At 43.2% G+C, this 21945-nt stretch overlaps 1 protein-coding gene across 2 annotated transcripts; it reads left to right on the top strand.

The window, feature by feature from the left end:
* Positions 1-4765: 4765 nt before the first annotated feature.
* det1 (DET1 partner of COP1 E3 ubiquitin ligase) lies at positions 4766-20215 on the top strand. Of its 2 annotated transcripts, XM_063066045.1 has the most exons (6): positions 4807-4884; positions 6727-6979; positions 8370-9486; positions 13691-13881; positions 16815-17006; positions 18991-20215. In XM_063066045.1, the coding sequence occupies exons 3-6, from the start codon at positions 8401-8403 to the stop codon at positions 19178-19180; spliced, it is 1659 nt and encodes a 552-aa protein (XP_062922115.1). In that variant the 5' UTR covers positions 4807-4884; positions 6727-6979; positions 8370-8400; the 3' UTR covers positions 19181-20215. The 2 variants fall into 2 exon arrangements, with proteins under 2 accessions (XP_062922114.1, XP_062922115.1); XM_063066044.1 differs by lacking the exon at positions 6727-6979 and having other exon boundaries at positions 4766-4884; positions 18991-20214.
* Positions 20216-21945: the final 1730 nt, after the last annotated feature.

Genomic DNA, 21945 nt, shown 5'->3' with positions numbered 1-21945 from the left:
ATTGACTACAGGAAAGGGAGGGCAGCGCTGCAGAGCACATGCTCCTGTTTATATCAATGGTGCTGAGGCCAAGAGGTTTGAGAGCTTCAAGTTCCTGAGAGCGAACATAAACAACAGCCTGTCCTGGTCCAACTGCTTCGACACCATGGCCAAGATAGCTCACCGATGCCTCGACTGACATGTCCCCTTTCACCCTCACCAATTTTTATCGATGCACCACAGAAAACATCCTACTATGGATGATCATGGCAACTGCTCTGCCCGTGACTGAAAGAAACCTCAAATCGCGTGGACACAGAATCAGACTCAGGTTTAATATCACCCACATATGTCGTGAAATTTGTTAACAGCGCAGCAGTACATGAAAAATATAGAGGGAACATAAATAACTGAATTACAATAAGTATATTTGTCTATTAAATAGTTAAATTACAAATAGTAGAACAAAAACAGAAATAATAAAAGATCAAGAGAGGTAGTGTTTAAAAACGCAAACACGAGGAAATCTGAAGATGCTGGAATTTCAAGCAACTCACATAAAAATTGCTGGTGAACGCAGCAGGCCAGGCAGCATCTCTAGGAAGAGGTACAGTCGACGTTTCAGGCTGAGAACCTTCGTCAGGACTAACTGAAGGAAGAGCTAGCAAGAGATTTGAAAGTGGGAGGGGGAGGGGGAGATCCAAAATGATAGGAGAAGACAGGAGGGGGAGGGATGGAGCCAAGAGCTGGACAGGCGATTGGCAAAAGGGATATGAGAGGGTCATGGGATGGGAGGTCTAGGGAGAGAGAAAAAGGGGGAGGGGGGAACCCAGAGGATGGGCAAGGAGTATAGTGAGAGGGGCAGAGGGATAAAAAGGAGAGAGAGAGAGAAAAAAAAAATTAATAATAAAAAATAAATAAAGGTAGTCTTCATGTGTTCAATGTCCATTTAGAAATTGGATGGCATATCAGAGCTTAGCACACCACAAAAATCAACCTCCCCTCCATGGACTCTGTCTACCCTTCTCACTGCATTGGTAAAGCAACCAGCACCGTCAAAGACTGCACTCAGCCTGGATATTTTCTCTTTTCCCCCATCCCATCAGGCAGAAGATACAAAAAAAACCCAGAAAGCACATACCACTAGGCTCAAAGACAGCTTCCATCCTGCTGTAATAAGGCTATTGAACAGTTCCCTGGTATAATGCGATGGACTCTTGACCTCACAATTTACCTCGCTGTGACCTTGCACCCTATCAATTACCTGCACTGAAGTTTCTCTGTAATTGTAACATTTTATTGTGTTCTGCTATTGTTTTCCTTTGTTTTACCTCAATGCACTGTTGCAATGAATAGAATAGTATGCAAAACATGTTTTTCACTGTATCACTGTACATGTGACAATAATAAACAAACTTACCAATTGACCATGCCACATTCACATCCAAATCATTAATACATTGTAGATGACAAACAGCAATGGAGTCAGCACTGATCCTTGTGACACAGGGGTGGTGACAGGCTTCCAAACTGAAAAACAAACTTCCCATACCAGCCTCTGGCTTCTACCATCAAGCCCATTTTGTAAGTAAATAGCTACAGGGGTTCACCCTAGATCAGATCTGATATAACCTTCAGGACCAGCCTACCTTGTAGGGCCTTATCAAAGGCATTGCTGAAGTCTGTGTTGATATCTATTGACCTGCCCTTGTTAATCCTCTTCATAAACTGGACACAGTCTGTGAGATATGATTTCTGATGCTCAAAACTATGTTGTCTATACCTAATCAGTCCTTGCCTTTCCAAATGCAGTTAGCTCAATCTCTAAGGATTTCCTCTGGTAATTTCCCACCATCATCAGCTTGTAATTCCCTGCCTTGCCCTTCAAGCGAGCCCTTGCCCTTTAACGTCTATTAAACGCCCATTACATTACACTAGTATTTCCCAGTCTCTTGTCATTTAAAAAAAAACTTGAATGCCTTTCTTAATTAATGAACCCAAGTTTTTTCTAATAATGCGAGACTGGGAGATGTTGATGTTATTTAATGGGCTTGTAATAGATGTTGCTCATCCATTCCAAAGTTGGAAATGTAGTTGAGGAAGAGAAGTAATATATAGCACTGTGCAGAAGTCTGAGACACTCAACATTTTTTATATAAATTCTGTTGTTGATGCTTATTTACAGTACGCTGGAGGAACTCAGCAGGTCGGGCAGCATCAGTGGAAACCATGAGTCGACGTTTCGGGCCGAAACCCTTCGTCAGGACCTGCTGAGTTCCTCCAGCGTACTGTAAGTGTTGCTTTGAACCCAGCATCTGCAGATTATTTTGTGTTGATGCTTATTTTATTGTCTTCTGCATTAGTGTGTCAGTAGAAATGAACAAATTTTAAGATTCCCAAGCATTCAGTTTCCAAAAACTTAAATTAAAGAGAATTGTTTTTGTATTTTGTTCACGAAAGTAACATATTAAATAATAGACAACTTTTCAAACAAAAACTTGATTACTTTGTAGGTATATAACCCAGTGCATGATTAAGCAAAGATAACCAGCAGGTGCTAATGATCAATGATGTAATGAATCAAACTAACTAAACTGATTAATTGAAACAGAAATGAGTGTTAAAGGAATCAAACTGGGTGAAGGACAATCAAATTAAAAGGTGTGCAGTAGATGTGACAGATTAACCTTCTAATCATCAATTCTTACACCACGGCAAGAGTGAGCATAGCAATAAGATACAAGGTAATCATCCTGAATCAACAAGGTGTCTCCCAAGCAGAAATTTCGTGGCTGACAGAAGTTTGAAGACATGCTGTCCAAGCTCTTCTGAAGAACAACAAAGAAACAGGCAGGGTTGAGGATCAGAAATGCAGTGGTTGGCTATGGAAACTGAGTGCAGCAATATCCTTTCTAAATTGGAAGAAGTTCAGTACTGCTATCAGCTCTAACTCACAGAAACCACAGGAACCCAAGAATACCCCTCTACAGTCCAGAGAAGTCTTGTCAGAAGTGGTCTTCAGCAACACTCAAAACACACTGGAGGAACTCAGCAGGTCGGCAGCATCCGTGGAAAAGATCGGTCGACGTTTCGGGCCGGAACCCTTCGTCAGGACTGAAGAGGGAAGGGGCAGAGGCCCTATAAAGAAGGTGGGGGGAGGGTGGGAAGGAGAAGGCCGGTAGGTTCCAGGTGAAAAACCAGTAAGGGAAAGACAAAGGGGTGGGGGAGGGGAGACAGGGAGGTGATAGGCAGGAAAGGTGAAGAAAGAATAGGGGAAAATGCAATGGGTAGTAGAAGGAGGCGGGACCATGAGGGAGGTGATAGGCAGCTGGGGGAGGGGCAGAGTGACATAGGGATAGAGGAAGGGAATTACTGGAAGCTGGAGAATTCTATGTTCATACCAAGGGGCTGGAGACTACCTAGACGGTATATGAGGTTATGCTCCTCCAACCTGAGTTTAGCCTCATCATGGCAGTAGAGGAGGCCATGTATGGACATATCTGAATGGGAGTGGGAAGCAGAGTTGAAGTGGGTGGCTACTGGGAGATCCTGTCTGTTGTGGCGGATGGAGCGGAGGTGTTGCTGATGAAAAGCCATTTCTCTGAAGTGGAAACAAAGCTAAGAGACACACATACGCACAGAAACACAAGGACAGAGGCGTTGAAAAATGACCGCAAGTGCTCTGGACTGACGAGTAAAAATTCGAGATTGTTGGCTCGAATAGGAGACAGTTAGTCCATAGAAGAGCTGGAGAGCATTACATAGCTGAATGCCTGCAGCCAACAGTGAAGCACGGTGGAGGTTCCCTGCAGATTTTGGCTGCATTTCTGCAAATGGAGTTGGTGATCTGGTCAGAATTAATGGAATCCCTAATGCTGAGAAGTACAACCAGATTCTCATCCATCACGCAATACCATCAGGGAGGAGTCTGATGGTCCCAACCTCCTTCTGTAGGAGGACCCCAAACACGGCCAAGGTCATAAAGAACTATCCTTAGGAAAAGAAGAGCAAGGAATTCTGCAGCAGATGGTGTCTGGGATTATCTGGAGAAATAAAAGCAAGCGTCACAGTAAGAATCTGCAGAAGAACTGTGGCATGTTCTCCACGATGCCTGGAACAACCTACCAGCCGATCTCCCCCACCCCCATAAAACTGCACAACAGTTTACCTAAGAGAATTGATGCAGTTTTAAAGGCAAAGAGCGGTCACACCAAATATTGATTTATTTTTTTTACAGTTTACTGTTCTTTATAGTATTGTTTTTGATATTTAGAAACTTTTCATTTCATTATTTTTGAAAGCATGTTTGCTTTACAGAATCTTTTTGTGCCTGAGACTTTTGCACAGTCAGTACCGTACCATTTGACAGTGAGAACAGAGCAGATAGACAACAAAGGCCACATGCTGGCCGTTAAGTGTGTTCGATTTCAAATTTCCTTCAATTCTGTTGCATCTCCAGAGATGCTTCCTGACCTGAAGTTTGGAACCACTTCCCCTCGTTTGGAAGTAAAGCTCTCCCTGCGGGCCGGGAGAGGATCATGCAGGCGAATGCTCCCCCTACTGGCAGAGAGGGAACAGTGCAGGCTAAAACCCCTAACAGGCTAAAACCTCTCCCTACCGGCTGAGTGGAACGCAGAATTACAAGGAGTGTGATTGAAAACCTTGCACGCCCCGGCTTCTATAAATTCATAGCTACTTAGATAGTCTCACGTTAAATGACGGGGAGGAGGCGGAACGATGACCCCGTTTCGCTCGACTATAGCACGCAGAGCAGTGTGGGATAGGCTGCTGGTCCGCCGGCTGACAGTGATGCAATGTGGGATAGGGTGCTGGTCCGCCGGCCGAGAGCAGGGAGTGCTGGACTATGGAGTAGACCGCTGTTGCGCTGGGTAAACGCTGGCGGGGGTGAGTGTGACCCACGGATTAGTTGAGCAGCCGGGCTGTGAACAGGAGCCCAGGCTCCTGGTACTGCGGCTCATGCTGGAGTCGGAGCGCCTGGCTACCCCTGGCAATGGGGCCCGGCTTGCCCCTGTGAACGGCCCAAACGCGTCTGGCGTTAGGGTCTCTTGTCTGTGACCATGATGACACCTGAACTGGACACCAGTATTTAGTCATCATTCTGAAAGCGAACATGCTGGCACGGCGGGTATTTAGGAGGGCAAATAGTTTAAAACAGGCAACGCTAGAAACATTCAGAGGCGTTCTAGCTAATACTATGTTGTTTTATTGTAAGAGTATTCGAGTGCAAGAATGCAGGAACAATTCCGTGAGGTCTTTGGAGAGACCACGCCTGGACTATTGTGCATACCTTTGCTGCTTGTAATTATGGAGGGAGTGCATTGAAAGATTCATTACTGTTTTGTGGGTTGGTGGGCTTGGCATAGGAGGAAAGATCGAATTGACAGTTCCTGTAAAGTGTGAAAGAGTGAAACATGATTTCATAATTATACAGCACGGAAAAGGGCGCTTTTTGTTGACTTGTAGTCTCATTTCCCTAGCCCATATTCCTCTGAACCTTACCTATCCATGCATCTGACTAAATATCTTTTAAACTGTAACTGTACTGCCTTTACCAATTCCTCTGGCAGCTCACTTCATGTATCCTCTGCCTTCCAAGTGGACAACTTTCAATATTTTCCCCCTCATGTTTTTAAAACAAACATACAAAATTATTGGACAGCTTCACATGATGGATGGTGGGAGACTCCTTTGGCTTAGTAGTCTAGTAAAAGGTGCCACAATCTCAAAATAAAGGGTAGGTCATTTAGTACTGACATACAGCAAAACCGCTTCACTTAGAGCAGGGGTACTCAGCATTAAAAAAGAAGGGGGATCCCTGACTTAGATGGCAGTGAACCTTTGGAATTTAACATCTCGTGCAACTGTGGAGGTTCAGAATCAGATTTTTTACACTGATTTTTTTTAAAATGTAGAGATACAGCACAGTAAAAGGCCCTTCCTGTTGTTTGGCAGCTGCAGTACAGTGCCATATATAAAAATGACTGAGTTATAATGAGCTATATAAAAATAAGTAGTGCCAAAAATAGAGCATAATAATACAATAACCTGATGGCAGAGGGGAAGAAGCTGTTCCGGAAACATTGAGTGTGCATCAGGCTCTTGCACCTTCTCTCTGGCAGTAAAATTTAATGTCAGATTGTAACTCTTTGCTCAGGATCAGTGGTCAGGCTTGCATGAACACAACCAATGGCTATAATCGAAACAAGAACAACATTCATGGACTGGAAGCCAAACGCCAACTCCCTAGACAGATATTAGTCTGAAACCGCTTGATTTGTGTCTCTGAGCTGACAATTGATGGCTTGACTGTGGGGTTGAATTTGCCTACCCACCTGTCAATAAACTGACAGGAATGGGAACTGCTGGCTTTACACCTTGCCCATAATCCCTACTATTGCAAGAAATAGAGGGGAGAACTACACAGGCTATACCTCCTAAATTTAAAAAAAAGTAACCAAGGATTCACTCAAACTTCTCATATTCTGCCCAAGGTTAATTTAAAGCCGTGAATTATAAAATAAAACCGAAAGAAAGAATTCATCAGAGTCTCAACTCTGTATTCATAACTGTGTCATATTTTGTGCTTCCAATCACACTGATTATTCATGCTTTAAACGCTTATCATACGTTGTGTTTGTTACTAAAGTGGATCGGGGGTGGGGGGGGAACCTCCCTTACCAGCAGAAGTGGTAGATGTGGGTTTTATTGATTTTTATTGATTGATAGGTGCAGCACGCAGCAATGAGCCACACTGCCCAGCAACCCACCTATTTAACCCCAGCCTAATTGCAGAACAGCTTACAATGACCAATTAACCTACCAGCCAGTATGTCCTTAGACTGGGAGGAATCCAGATACCCAGAGGAAACCCACACGCTCACGGGGAGAACGTGCAAACTCCCTGCAGACGGCGCTGGAATTGAAGTCTGAAATCCTACATCCTGAGCTGCAATGGTGTCCCGCTAACAGAGAAGTTTGGGTAGGTACATGGATGAGAGAGGTACGAGGCGGCTATGGTTTGGGTGCAGGTAGATTGGACTGGGCAGAAAACGAGATTGGCACAGACTAGATAGGTTGAAGTGTCTGTTTCTGTGCTGTGATACTCTTTGACTCCAAGTAGTGTAATATTGTGTGAGGTGTTGTTGTGCAATATCCTTAGCCGTTCCTCCATTTGCATTTCTAGTAACCTGAAGTGGTCATGTACGTGCATAGTGAGACTCACTATAGGGTGATTTAAGTCTGGCAAGTGGAAAGCTAGGAATTTCCTGATTTCCAGCAAAGTCTTCTGAGAAAGCTATTGAATTGTCAATGTTAACCTACATTTCTCTTCAGAAACCAATCCACTGCAGGTATAATTATTAATATCAGCTGTACAAATCTACAGTTTAGCTGGATGTGGAACAAAGGATTAAAATGATAAATATCCTGTTCTGGACAGGCAGCAATGAGTTGCTTCTTAAGCCACTTGGCATAGAATGTTGTACAATCACTTCCATAACTGCTGCTGCAAGTGTTAGCTCTGTTTTACAGTTCAGTACAATATTCAGAAGTCTGCAACAGTCAGCATAATTTCAGTTAACCTCAGTAAGAATGTTAAGAATGAAGTTTGTGCGTTAGGCCATCATTCAGATGTAATGTTTTACTAGCCCCCTCCACTGCCATGTTGATAGTAAATGCATCTCATATTCTGCCTGTCTGATGGTACGAATGTCAAAATTCTCAAACTTGTGTTAACTATTCCCTCTCTGTTCTTCATCCCACCCCACTTCCCTTCTGATCCATATGGCCCCCACCCCCTCCTTCTCCCCATCACCCTCACACTCCTTCCACTGGTTTCCCTCTCCTCCCTCCCTTTTTTTCCCCAAGCTTTGGCCTCACTACTTCTGTCGGATTATATCATCTTCAGCCCTTTGACACTTCCACAAACCAGCTTCTGACATCATTCCCACCCTCCCACCTCTCTCGCCAGCCCTTTACCTCTCTCACCGGGATCTACCTATCACCTGTCAGCTCTTGCTCTACCTTTTTCTTGCTAGCTAATTCCCCTCTGTCTTTCACTTCAGCTGGACTGTCTTGACCTGAAACGTGGGCTGTCCATTTCCATCCACAGGCGCTGCCTGGCCTGCTGAGCTTCTCCAGTGTTTTGTATGTTGCTCCAAAATCTGTGCAGTTACTTGTACCTCCCTAGTTCAGGGACTGCGAACCTTGTTTACAGTATGCTGTGGACCGGTACCGTTAAGCAAGGGGTCAGTGGATCCCAGGTTGGGAACCCCTGCACTAGATTGTAACGCTATTGCTTTTGACACGTGTCTAAATTCCCAACTCAGTGAAGGACTGACTCTGACTGCTGTTCAATCGTCTCTATGCAGCTGCACGGAGAACACGTGGTGATGGCTGAGAATGGATGATGATGACCCAACCATCAAGCCTCGGCGAATTGAGAATCAGAATGTAGTTTTCCGTCTGGAGCGGCGGAGGATCCATTTGGGCAGGCCAGGTGCTCACTGGTACATGGTACGATGCCTGCACCAGAACGTGTTTCCCAACTTCACTGTTGTCAATGTAGAAAAGCCTCCGTGCTTCCTGCGCAAGTTTTCTCCTGATGGCCGCTACTTCATTGCATTCTCGCTGGACCAGACCTCGTTGGAAATCTACGAGTATCAGGGCTGCCAGGCAGCCGAGGACCTCCTGCAGGGGCACGATGGGGAGATCATGGTGAATGGCACGGGTGACCTGCAGTCTGCCAACATCCGCGGCAAGCTCTTCGAGCGCTTCTTCGTCCTGCTGCACGTCACGAGTGTGGCATCGAATGGCGAGCACCTGAACCGTGAGTGCAGTTTGTTCACTGACGACTGCCGTTACGTCATTGTTGGGTCTGCTGCTTACCTTCCGGAAGAACCCCATCCTCTGTTTTTCGAGGTTTATCGAAACAACGAGTCAGTTACGCCAAACCCTCGCTCTCCGTTAGAAGATTACTCTCTGCACATCATTGACCTGCACACGGGGAGTCTCTGTGATACGAGGTCCTTCAAGTGCGACAAGATCATTCTCTCCCACAACCAAGGGCTCTACCTGTATAAAAACATCTTGGCCATTCTCTCTGTACAGCATCAGACAATCCACGTGTTCCAGGTTACACCAGAAGGGACTTTCATTGATGTCCGAACCATTGGACGCTTCTGCTACGAAGATGACCTGCTTACCATCTCAGCTGTGTATCCTGAGGTGCAGGGTGACGTGCAAAACGCCACCTCCCGTCCCTTTAAGGAGAAGACTCTGAACTCTCTGAAGCACCGGCTGCTGGTGTACCTGTGGCAAAGGGCAGAGCACGATGGTAGTGCTGCAGCCAAGCGTAGATTCTTCAAGTATTTTGACCAGCTGCAGCAACTGCGTATGTGGAAGATGCAGCTTCTGGATGAGAACCATCTCTTGATTAAGTACACGAGCGAGGATGTGGTGACACTTCGGGTCACTGACCCCTCTCAGGTATGGAGCGGCCTAGTCCGATGAATGGGTTACAGCCCAAACCAATCATGGGACTTGCAATGATCAGTAAAAACTTACTGAATTTTTTTTTTTTTTTAGTGCTCATCTGAAAGACCAAATCAAGATTAGGGTTTTCTGGTGAAACGTTTGCATTGTTGGGATGGAGAGCAGGGAAAGGAGGCCAGGTCCTGCTTCAAAGACCACTTTCTTTTTTAGGACAATCATCCCAGGTGTATGTAAGCACATAATAAAAAGTACAACTTTAGCAGTATTGATCAACAGGGATATCGTGGACTCTAGTGTTTAATGTTAGGATTAAGGGTCCAATTTATTTCAAAAGTGCCAGAATTTACAGTCCTTTTGGATCTTTTCCTATGGTAAATGGAAGTTGTTAATTCAAATGCCAAAAATTGAGCTCAATATTCTTCATTTAAAGTTCACAGTGTAAGTACCCGTGTAATTAAATATTCAGAATTCTTCAGTCAAGCACTCATTCATTTGATAGGGAGAGCAACGTCTTAATGTCAGATTCTAAAAGGAAAGCATGAGATGTGTGGAAATGAAAGTAGTTCAGTCAAAATCTTAAGGATAGAGTCAACAGCTAGCACCAGGGTGAAAATGGCTAAAATGAGAGGATGTAGTTTTAACGTGATTGGAGGAAAGTATAGAGGGATGTCAGAGGTGGGTGTTTTGCAGAATGATGGGTGCTTGGAATATGTACCTGGGGTGGTGATAGAGGCAGATACATTAGGGTCATTTAAGAGTCTCTTCGATAGGCATATGGAAGCAAAACGGAGGGCTATGCAGGAAGGAAGGGTTAGAATGATCTTGGAGTAGGTTAAAAGGGTGGCTCAACATTGTGGGACAAAAGGCCTGTACTCTGCTGTTCTAAGATTTGTTCCTACGGGGGTTAACTTTCCTCTGGATTTGTCTGGTGATATCCCCAGTGGGTGGCACTCTGGCACTGCTCCAGAGACCCAGGCTTAACTACAGCTGTATGTGTGGAGTTGGCACACTCTCTCCTTGACTGCATGTGTTTCCTCCAGATGGTCTTATTTCCTTCCATGTCCCACGGATGTGTGCATGTTCGTAGGTTCAATGGCCATTGTCAAGTTCTCCTCTTGTTCTGGTGAGAGTAGAATCTTGCAAGAGTTGATGATAATTTGGGGATGTAGGATTAGTGCAAATGGGTGGTTAACCGTTAGCATAGACATAGTGGGTGAAAGGATGCATTTGCATGCCAGATTCTCTGTGATTAGATGGGCCAAAGGGCCTGTTTCTGTGCTGTAATGTTCTAACAATGCTGAGTTAGTTAATCCCCATCAGGTTAGAACATGAATGAACTACTTGGAAGATAAAATCAACATGGCTTTGAGTTTGAAACGTTTGATTGATGTTCGATTTCTTTTTTTTAAACATTTCATGACTGATAGTCTTAATGTGATGCTCAGTTCTGACATTAGTGGTTAACCTAGCAATTTAGACCTCACCAGTACTGTCATCACACATGGTTTCTTGAAGTGGATCTTTCTATTTCTGGGGCTACGTCCACACTACACCGGATAATTTTGAAAACAAAGCTTTTTCTCTTCGTTTTGACCCTCTGTCCACATTGAAACGGCGTTTTCATCCCCCGAAAACGAAGCTTTTCTAAAACACTCTCCAGAGTGTGTAAATTTAAAAACGATTGTTGCGCATTGTAGTGTGGACGGGGTAAACAGAGATTTAAAAATGCTGTCATGACAACACCACAACAACAATGCTTTTTCTGCTTCTGCTTGGTACTGCGCTAGCACTGTTGGGTGGCTGTTATAACGCGCAGTCGGTGTGAACGGCGTGAGAGTTAAATTGTAAAGTGAGCTTTTTTGACTATTTAAAAACGCTGTCACGACGTGCCGGAACAGATGGCAGCAGCGCGGCATTTCGTTGTTTTCTTGGACGCAACCCCCCCACACAACCTCACAATTTCAGAACAGACGGCAATGAGACTGAAGCCAGAAGAGTTAGAAATGTACTCACCAAATACTTTGACCCATAGCTTACTGAATAAATAAGTATACTCACTTCGCCCTGTTCTCTGTCCTAGCTTGTATCAAGGTGGTTTACCTATTTACGCAAGTACTTCTCTGACAATAGATGTGTAACAGCCTAATGTTACATTGTATGGAAATACAAGATAACACTGATGCAGTCATGTTTTATACATTTAACAAGGTGCTTTATTAATGCAACAGAGTTAGTCAGTTTTTCAATGTTCGTCGTCAGCCGGGTCATAATGTCCGTGAACTTCCTGTCGGTTGCCTCCATACGCTCCAGTATTTGTTGTTTTCTCAGTTTTAAGTCCTCCTGCGCGAGAGCCAAGAGCAATTCCTTTAAAGTTTTTCTAGTCTGTAACTGGACAAATGCGCGCCAAGTATATTGTTTCCTCTTCGCTTGTTTTCTATGTGTCCTGCGTATGCCCAGTAGGAGGAGATTTGCCCAAATATCCGTTCTAATGTGGACGGAGATATTTTGAAAAACGCTTGGTGTGGACACCTGTCGTTTTTACTTGAAACCTGCGTTTTCAAAATTATCCGGTCTAGTGTGGACGTAGCCTAAGTTCTGAGCACTGAAATCTAGCCTGTTACTCCAGTGCAATACCAAGGTAGTGCAGAGTTCTTGCCGGGGGGGGGGAGGGAGAGGGGGTATTGCATTTAAGGCAAGATGTTAAATCAAGACATATTCTGCCCCCTTGGATACATGTAAAAAAATGCCATTGCCCTATTTTAAGGAGCAGAGTAGTTATTTCTTTGTGTTCTACCAATATTTGTCCGTTGTCATCATTACCTAAGTGAGATTGTCTTATTATTGCCATGTATGCTTACCCTATTATTGCAATTATGTTTGTGGGAACTTGCTGCACACAAATTGACCGTTGCAAAGTGATTTGTGACATTATGTGGTTATGATGGATGGAAGCATTTTTGCCACTTCCGGATCACCATCTTCATGGTTGTTATTACAAGCCCCAAATCTGTCTAAGCTCTTAAACCTTTGTCTTGTGTCCCATGTTAATTTTCCTTGTTGTCTACTGCAGTAAATTTAAAATTCATTGCTTTCTTTCAAATGCACCATCTTCTGCAAATTACCTGTTTGAGCTTTCTTTTAGCATCTTTGGTCTTGGCGGCTTTGGTTATTGTCTTAATTTCTCTTTTTATTTAATATATTTCCAGCACACTTTCTGCTACTAAAAATCTCCAAAGTTGCCTGTGCACATACACTTTCCACTCTTTCTGGGTTCATCCCAGCATTCACCTCTAATACCTTGGCTTATCTTCTTTGCAATATGTATATTCAATTGTGATGAGAGGTCATCAAGCTGAAACATTAAAATGATTTCTGTTTCCACAGATGCTACTGAAGTTTCCGTTTTTTTTTATACATTGATTTTATAATATTTCTTAAGACATAAAGGAGACCATTTAGCCCTTTTTATCCATGAATTTCCCATAAATCCCATTCCTCCAATTATTTTTCAGTAACCTGTTCTGCCTTTGATAACTCCTGATTCCTGTTCCACCCAATACTCAAGGGGCAATTTACATTACCCAACTTTCTGATCCTGGAGGAATCCCGAGTAACCAGGGGAAACCCACATAATAGGGAGAATGTGCAAACTCTGCGGTTGCAGCCAAGGTCAATATTGAACCCAGCTGCCTAGACCTGTGAGAAAACATTCTTGTTGGTATCCTATTGACACTGATCTTTATGTTCGTATAAGATGGGCTCCTGGGAGAGGAGAAACACATTTTAAAAAGGGATTTGAAATTAGTTTCAAATGGTTGAGACTCTTCCCTACCATCCTGCCTCCTCTGTCTATTGTAGACAAAATTCATCAAGAAGCAAATGCCATTGAGCTGTTTCCCTGCCCCCCCCAAACCTCCGATGCTAAAGTTTCCTTCAGACACCAATCTACATAAATAAGCACAAGAGATTCTGCAGATGCTGGAAATCTTGAGCAATGCACACAAAATGCTGGAGGGGATCCTCAGCAGGTTCTCGGCCCAAGGCGTCAACTGTCTATTCTCCTCCATCGATGCTGCCTGCCTTGCTGAGTTCCTCTAGCATTTTGTGTGTAATGATCTGCATAAGTAATTGATCGCGAATGCTCATGCATTTGTATTAATTTTTCCTTTGCGTGCATTATTTCCTCTGCTGCTTGCAGCCGTCATTCTTTGTCGTTTACAACATGGTTACCACTCGGGTTCTGGCTGTGTTTGAGAACACTTGTGACGAACTTCTGCAGCTGTTTGAAAATTTCTGTGACCTTTATCGAAATGCAACACTGCATAGTGAAGCGGTCCAGTTTCCATGCTCTGCATCCAGTAGTAACTTTGCCAGACAAATCCAGAGGAGGTGAGTGATCCTTCTGTTATCCTCTCTTTCACTTCCTGACTGCACCCTTTGGCTAAAGAAAATCTTAACAGAATGCATTGAAAGTTCAGGGTCGAAAATGTACAAATTCACTGCAGGGTGATGTTTCTCAACTGACTTCCGATGAGTGAAAATTGAAAGTGTAAGAAATTTGAGACTGAGTCAAAAGATGGCAGAACCTTTAATGAGTTGGCATGATTAAGAAGTTAACAGAAAAGCATGTTGTCTTTCTGTGTATTACACTTTCATTTCTTTTAGTATGTTATCAACAGAGTAGAAAAATGCAAACTAGTGGATCTACTTTTGGCTTATTACTGTCACATATACCATTAGACAGTGAAAAGCTTGTCTTCCTCACTGCTTGTACAGATCAGATCTTTACACAGTGATTTGAGCTAGAATAAGGTAAAACAGTAACAATGCAGAGTAAAGTGTAAAAGCTATTGAAAAAGTGCAGTGTAGGTAAACGATAAAACGCAAGATCAAAATTGACTGTGAGGCCAAGAGTCCATCTTAATGTACAAGAGCTCCATTCAAGCGTCTGATAATAGTGGGATAGAAGCTGTCCTTTAGGCTGGTGGTATGTGCTCTCAGGCATTTGTATCTTTTGCCTGATGATGTGCATTGATAATAATTGGTACAAGTCAATGGAGACATTTAATATATTTGTCACTCTTCTATACAGTTTTGTAGCATTAACAAACCTGGATAGCAATAATATTTAAACACCAGGAAATCTGCAAATGCTGGAATTTCAAGCAACACACATAAAAGTTGCTGGTGAACGCAGCAGGCCAGGCAGCACCTCTAGGAAGAGGTACAGTCGACGTTTCGGGCTGAGACCCTTCGTCAGGACTAACTGAAGGAAGAGCTAGTAAGAGATTTGAAAGTGGGAGGGGGAGGGATGGAGCCAAGAGCTGGACAGTTGATTGGCAAAAGGGATATGAGAGGATCAGGGGACAGGAGGCCTTGGGAGAAAGAAAACGGGGAGGGGGGGAAGCCCAGAGGATGGGCAAGGGGTATAGTGAGAGGGACAGAGGGAGGAAAAGGAGAGAGAGAGAAAAAGAATGTGTATATAAATAAATAACGGATGGGGTACGAGGGGGAGGTGGGGCATTAACGGAAGTTTGAGAAGTCAATGTTCATGCCATCAGGTTGGAGGCTACCCAGACAGAATATAAGGTGTTATTCCTACAACCTGAGTGTGGCTTCATCTTTACAGTAGAGGAGGCCGTGGACAGACATATCAGAATGGGAATGGGTTGTGGAATTAAAAATGTGTGGCCACTGGGAGATCCTGCTTTCTCTGGCAGACAGAGCGTAGGTGTTCAGCGAAACGACCTCCCAGTCTGCGTCAGGTCTCGCCAATGCATAGAAGGCCACATCGGGAGCACCAGACGCAGTATATCACCCCAGCCGACTCACAGGTGAAGTGTCACCTCACCTGGAAGGACTGTCTGGGGCCCTGAATTGTAGTGAGGGAGGAAGTGTAAGGGCATGTGCAGCACTTGTTCCGCTTACAAGGATACAAGTGCTACACATGCCCTTACACTTCCTCCCTCACTACCATTCAGGGCCCCAGACAGTCCTTCCAGGTGAGGCGACACTTCACCTGTGAGTCGGCTGGGGTGATGTACTGCGTCCGGTGTTCCTGATGCGGCTTTCTATACATTGGCGAGACCCGACGCAGACTGGGAGGTCGTTTCGCTGAACACCTACGCTCTGTCCGCCAGAGAAAGCAGAATCTCCCAGTGGCGACACATTTTAATTGCACATCTGATTCCCATTCTGATATGTCTATCCATGGCCTCCTCTACTGTAAAGATGAAGCCACACTCAGGTTGGAGAAATAACACCTTATATTCCGTCTGGGTAGCCTCCAACCTGATGGCACAAACATTGACTTCTCAAACTTCTGCTAATGCCCCACCTCCCCCTCATACCCCATCCGTTATTATTTATATACACACATTCTTTTTCTCTCTCTCCTTTTCCTCCCTCTGTCCCTCTCGCTATACCCCTTGCCCTTCCTCTGGGCTTTTCTCCCCCCCCCCACCTTCTCCCGAGGCCTTCTGTCCCCAATCCTCTCATATCCCTTTTGCCAATCACCTGTCCAGCTCTTGGCTCCATCCCTCCCCTTCCTGTCTTCTCCTATCATTTTGGATCTCCCCCTCCCCCTCCCACTTTCAAATCTCTTACTATCTCTTCTTTCAGTTAGTCCTGACGAAGGGTCTCGGCCCGAAACTTCGACTGTACCTCTTCCTAGAGATGCTGCGTTCACCAGCAGCTTTTATGTGTGTTACCGATAATATTTTGTCTTTTCCATTAGCAAGATTTGTGAATAGCTGAAGGATTAATACTGAACCTGTGGAAGCTTTCCCGTAACAGTTTGGATGTGAAGGGGTGGCTAGAGTCAGCAATGTCCTACAGTGAAACTTGAGGGCAACGGTAATTGCAATCTATAGTTCTGAACTGAAAGCTGTCAGAGTATACCATGTTTGTGTGATCAATTGTGATCAGTGCTGAGTACCACTTGGTTGAATCAATCTGAGGCATTTGCTACCAGAATGTAATTTCTAAACAATACACTGTATAAGAAGCCTTTCGAAATGTAACAAGGAGCTGTGTTTTTTTTCCTTCACTCCCTCCCTTCACATTTCACGCTATTGTAAACTGTAGTCTTGCTTGTTATTTTGATTAGCTGTTGTGAGAGTCTGGTGGTCAACCTTGAGGATGTAGAACTACCAGCTTCTCAGCGGCAGAGAGTTCATGTACACGTATAAGAATTCAGTGTTTTGTGCTCAATACAGTTAAAATCAGTTCGGAAAGGAACCAAGAAGTTCGTCACCCAGCGCAGGCTTTATTCAAACTGCAGCCTTGATTCTAATCCGTGAAACCTTGTTCTTTATTTTCAGGTTTAAAGACACTATCGTGAACGCTAAATATGGGGGTCACACTGAAGCAGTGAGGCGACTTCTCGGGCAGCTACCCATCAGTGCACAATCCTACAGCAGCAGTCCATACCTGGATCTCTCACTCTTTAGCTACGATGACAAGTGGGTCTCAGTCATGGAGAGGCCTAAGACTTGTGGGGATCACCCTATCAGGTAAAGTAATTGGTTACCTTTGGGTTAAGGGGTAAACAAGCAGCTTAATTGATGCTCTCTGATTCAAGTATTTAATCAGGGGTACCAATGTAAATCCATAATCTGTTTACAGATGGTAGTACAAGAAACTCGTACCTGTCTCTCTGAACGAACATTTGAGGCCTGTGGCAGATTAGCCATAATTGTATTGAATTTAGAGGCTAGATGGTCACTTCCTGCTCATATTTTTGTTCTACCCACATATTCATTCACTCATTGAAAAGGTTTTGGAAACTTAGAGGCTTGTGTTGTACAGTGCAGAAACGGGCTCTTTGGCTCACCACATCTATGCCTGCCCACGTACACTCTCCCATTTACCTGCTTTAAGTCAGTGTCTTTCTGTGCTTTGCCCACTCAGGTGTCGATCTAAATGTTTCTTAAACATATTAGTTGTAACTTTTTCCTCTTCTTCCCCGCCCCCCCAACACTTTCCAGAAATCAACCACTCTCTGTTTTTAAAAAAAAATCTCTCAGGATCTCTTTTAAAGCTACTCCCTTTCACTTTAAACCTTTGCCCTCTTGTTTTGATAGCAACGTAAAGTACCATGGGGACAAAGATTTTGTCTACACCCTTTCTATGCTCTTCATAAATTTTTTGTCTCACGGGTTATTTCACAGCCGCCTTTGCTTCAGGAAAACAATATTTCAAAGTTTTCTTTTCAAAAATAGATAATATAGATTTGGCTGCAATTACTTAGAAGTTTGCATCCTTTGTTCCTTTAGATTTCTACAGCTGCTTCTGCAATAGCTGATCAGCTTTTGACATCCAGTTCCATAAATTAAGCTGCCCTTCCCTTAATTTCTGTGATTGTTTTTCACACTAAGCTTAGCCAGTAAGATATATTTATCTTGGCTAAGTTGTCGAATATAGAACATTACCTCACAGTGTAGGCCTTTCAGAGTACGATGCTGTGCCAACTTTTAACCTGCTCCAAGATTAATCCAACCCTTCCCTCCCACATAGCCCTCCATTTTTCTATCATCTGTCTCTTAAATGTTGCTAATGTATCTGCCTCTAACTTCACCACTAGCAATGCACTCTACGCACTCACTACTCTATATAAAAATATATATGTACTTGCCTCTGTCATCCCACCTATATTTTTCTCCTTTGTATTATCCATTTCCACTCTGGTGGCAAAAGTCTCTGGCTGTCACTTGATCTATGCCCCTTATCATCTTGTACACTTTTGTCAAGTCCTAAATACAAGAGATTCTGCAGGTGCTGAAAATCCAGAGCAGCAAAATGATGGGGGAACTTAGCAGATCAGGCAGCGTTTACATGGAAGCACAGTAACATGGTGGTTAGCACAACGCATTACAGTACCAGCAACCCGGGTTCTCTTCCTGCTGCTTTCTGTGAGGAGTTTATACGCTCTCCCTGTGACCGTGTGGGTTTCCTCCTGGTACTCTGGTTTGCATCTACAGTCCAAAGATGTACCAGTTGGTAGGTTAATTGGTTATTGTAAATTGCCCTGTGTTTAGGATAATATTAAGTCAGGGGATTGATGGGCAGCATGTCTTGAAGAGCCAGAAGGGTCTATCCTGTGCTGTATCTCAATAAATAAAAAATTCCATGGACACTCCCTGACCTGCTGAGTACCCTATCAAATCCTATCCCATTCTTATTGATGTGCACACTTTTGCACCTTTTCCTGTGTGTTACCAGTAGAGAGAGGAAGCCCTGATGCCCTGAAGTCTGCTCTCTAACCCCAAGAGAGAGGTAGAAACTGCGTGATGGAGGTAAGTTAATTCAACATAGATGAGAGGAGGAGACCAGGGCTTTCTGGTTGATACCTTGATACCTCAGTGTCTTGCCCTCTTTTTCCAACTCTATACCACAGCTTCATTTGTTGGGAAACTCTTGAGTATAACAGAATAGTCTTTGTGCTGTTAACTTGTTGGAGTTAAAGTTTACAAAATAACTTTTTTTTTTCTGTTTTAGATTTTATGCTCGGGACTCGGGTCTACTTAAGTTTAAAATCCAAGCAGGGCTGCTGGGACGGCCAATCAATCACACGGTGCGACGCCTTGTAGCTTTCACCTTTCATCCTTTCGAACCATTTGCCATATCAGTGCAAAGGACCAATGCAGAATATGTGGTTAGCTTCCACATGCGCCACACATGTGTGTAAAGACCATGTAACACAAGAAACATTGTACTTCTTAGTTGTGCTTGTACTTGTGGAGCCCCATGAAGAGATCCAAATAAAACCCTGCGACAACCAAAGGCAGAGAGATTTGAAGAAATGCAATCAAGGGCAGCCACTCCTAGATTCAGTATTCCAGTCCGTCTTTGAGACCTAATCCGTTGAAAGACGAGGAACTTCAAATGGATGGCCAACTCAGCTGAAAATGAATTTCGTGCAACCATAATTTGTTTGCAGTTTATTGCTAAAACAACGTGGACTCAATCATTGAATAGTTAGCTGCCTGGTTCGAAAATATAGTATATGCTATAAACTTGATTAATTATTATTTTGGAGATAGTAAGTCCCATTTTAAATTGAAAGGTATGGATCAATGAGCCTCTTGATAGTCCATGGCTCACAGGGGAGGGGATAGTGCTGAGCATCTGGAATTGCTCATGTTATTAATAATAAAAGCATAGATTGCTGAAAGTATAAACCGGCATTAATGCTTGCAGAATACAGAAAAATCATATTTAAACACTTTCATTGGAATCATGGAGTCATTAGGTAGATTCTCTCCAAATTATAACCTGCCTTTTTTTTTCAGTAGTTTTTAGTTATACTCCTGAACTGATTTTTTTTTAAATGAAATTAGATACAAAGTACCATTGCCAAGAAATGTATCCCTGGTTGAGATTGCTAAACTAGCTGTATCTGAGTGTTTGTACCCTGATCCTAAACTTATTCCATTGATTTTGTTATGACCAGGGATGAATTTCTGGGTGTATGTTTTCCTTTATATTTCACCAGTGATGTGGAATTATTAGACCAGATTTATTTTGTATGGAGAATTTCTTGGTACAATGCAACTGCTTTCATTTTGGTCTTGTATACAAGAATTAAAGTATTATGAATTACAAATTTTACAAATGGAATATTGCATGGACTTTGAATTTTTTCTTCTGACTGCTATATTTTATAAACACCTTTTTACGTATGGACATCACATCTACTTGATCAATAAAATTTTTCAAGAATGATATTTGGCTATCTTTGAATTTATTTAAGCTCTACTCATAGTCATTTACAATATAGAGGTTTTCTAGATGCACTTTAGGATGGTGCACAAACACATATGAACACAGGGTCACACATGGAAAAAGAACTGAAGCCATTGGATTGTAAGTTCATTACTCCTCAAGTTTCTGTTGCTGTAATGGAAAATTGACTGCCCATTCTTTCAGTAAATGTGTAGTGTATCAGCCACTACACTTCAGAAGTACTTAATTTACTTCAGGGAGCTGATTATTGACTTCAGGAAGAGGAAACCAGAGATCCTTGAGCCAGTTCTTATCGGGGGATCAAAGGTGGAGAGTGTCAGCAACTTCAAATTCCTTGGTGTTATCATTTCAGAGGACCCCTCCTGTGCCCACCACCAAAGTCCAACTACGAAGAAAGCACCTCAGCGCCTCTATTTCCTTTGGAAGTTTGTGAAGATTTGGCATGACATCTTGCACCTTGACAAACTTCTATTGATGTGCAGTGGAGAGTATATTCACTGGTTGCATCACAGCATAGTATGGAAACACCAAAGCCCTTGAATGGAAAATCCTACAAGATGTAATGGATACAACCCAGTCCATCACAGGTAATCTGTCCCTCCATTGAGCACCATCTACACAAGCGCTGTCGTGGGAAAGCAGCATCCATCGTCAAGGACCCCCACCACCCAGGTAATGCTCTCTTCTCACTGCTGGAAGAAGGTACAGGAGCCTCAGGGCTCACACTTCAGAAACAATTATTACCCCTCAACATTCAGGATCTTGAACCAGTGGGGATAGTTTCATTCAACTTCACTTGCTTTATCATTGAAATGTTCCCAAAAACTTACGGACTCACTTTCAAGGACTCTTCGTCTTATTTTCTTGATACTTATTGCTTATTATTATTACTTTTGTATTTGCAGTTTGTCTCTTTACCCTGTTGAGTGTGGGATTTTACTGATTCCATTATGGTTCTTGAATTTACTGAGTATGGCTGCAAGAAAATGAATCTTTGGGTTGTATGCGGTGACATATGTACATTGATAATAAATATACTTTAAACTTTGAACTTGGGGACATTCTGAAGAAATGAAATGTACTGTATAAATGCAAGTAAATTATTTCTGCTTCAGAGTTATTGAGCTCCATCAAATCACTTGGAGAATTAAACCTGTCTGAGGACCATATCAGTAGCAATCATGTGAAGTATGAGTGGGATTATCAGATTTATTCCATATTGGTTTTGTTCTTTGGTTCATGTGTATTTGTGTAATATTAACTGTCTCATGTTGTGTATGACCTTTACAAAGGTTAAATAGATCAGTTACAATCTTACTTAGAAGTAAATTAATAAAGTTACTCCTTGGAGTTAAGTGTTACTGTGGAATAGTTTCAAGTTGAAGGAGGCTAAGAGTAACTTTCAGACTATTCTAAAATGACTTGCAGTGGACTGAAAAGCTTGAGCATATAGATATTAAGGAAGAGGATGTGCTGGAGCCTTTGGAAAGCATCAAGTTGGATAAGTCACTGGGACCAGACCAGATGTACCCCAGGGTACTGTGGGAGGCAAGAGAGGAGATTGCTGAGCCTCTTGCGATGAACTTTGCATCGTCAATGGGGATGGGAGAGGTTCCAGAGGATTGGAGAGTTGCAGATGTGTTCCCTGATTCAAGAAAGGGACTAGAGATAGCCCAGGAAATTATAGACCAGTGAGACTTACTTCAG

Source organism: Mobula hypostoma, chromosome 13, assembly GCF_963921235.1.
Source record: "Mobula hypostoma chromosome 13, sMobHyp1.1, whole genome shotgun sequence".
Classification (NCBI taxonomy): domain Eukaryota; kingdom Metazoa; phylum Chordata; class Chondrichthyes; order Myliobatiformes; family Myliobatidae; genus Mobula; species Mobula hypostoma.
This window is presented reverse-complemented; position numbering and strand designations above follow the sequence as displayed.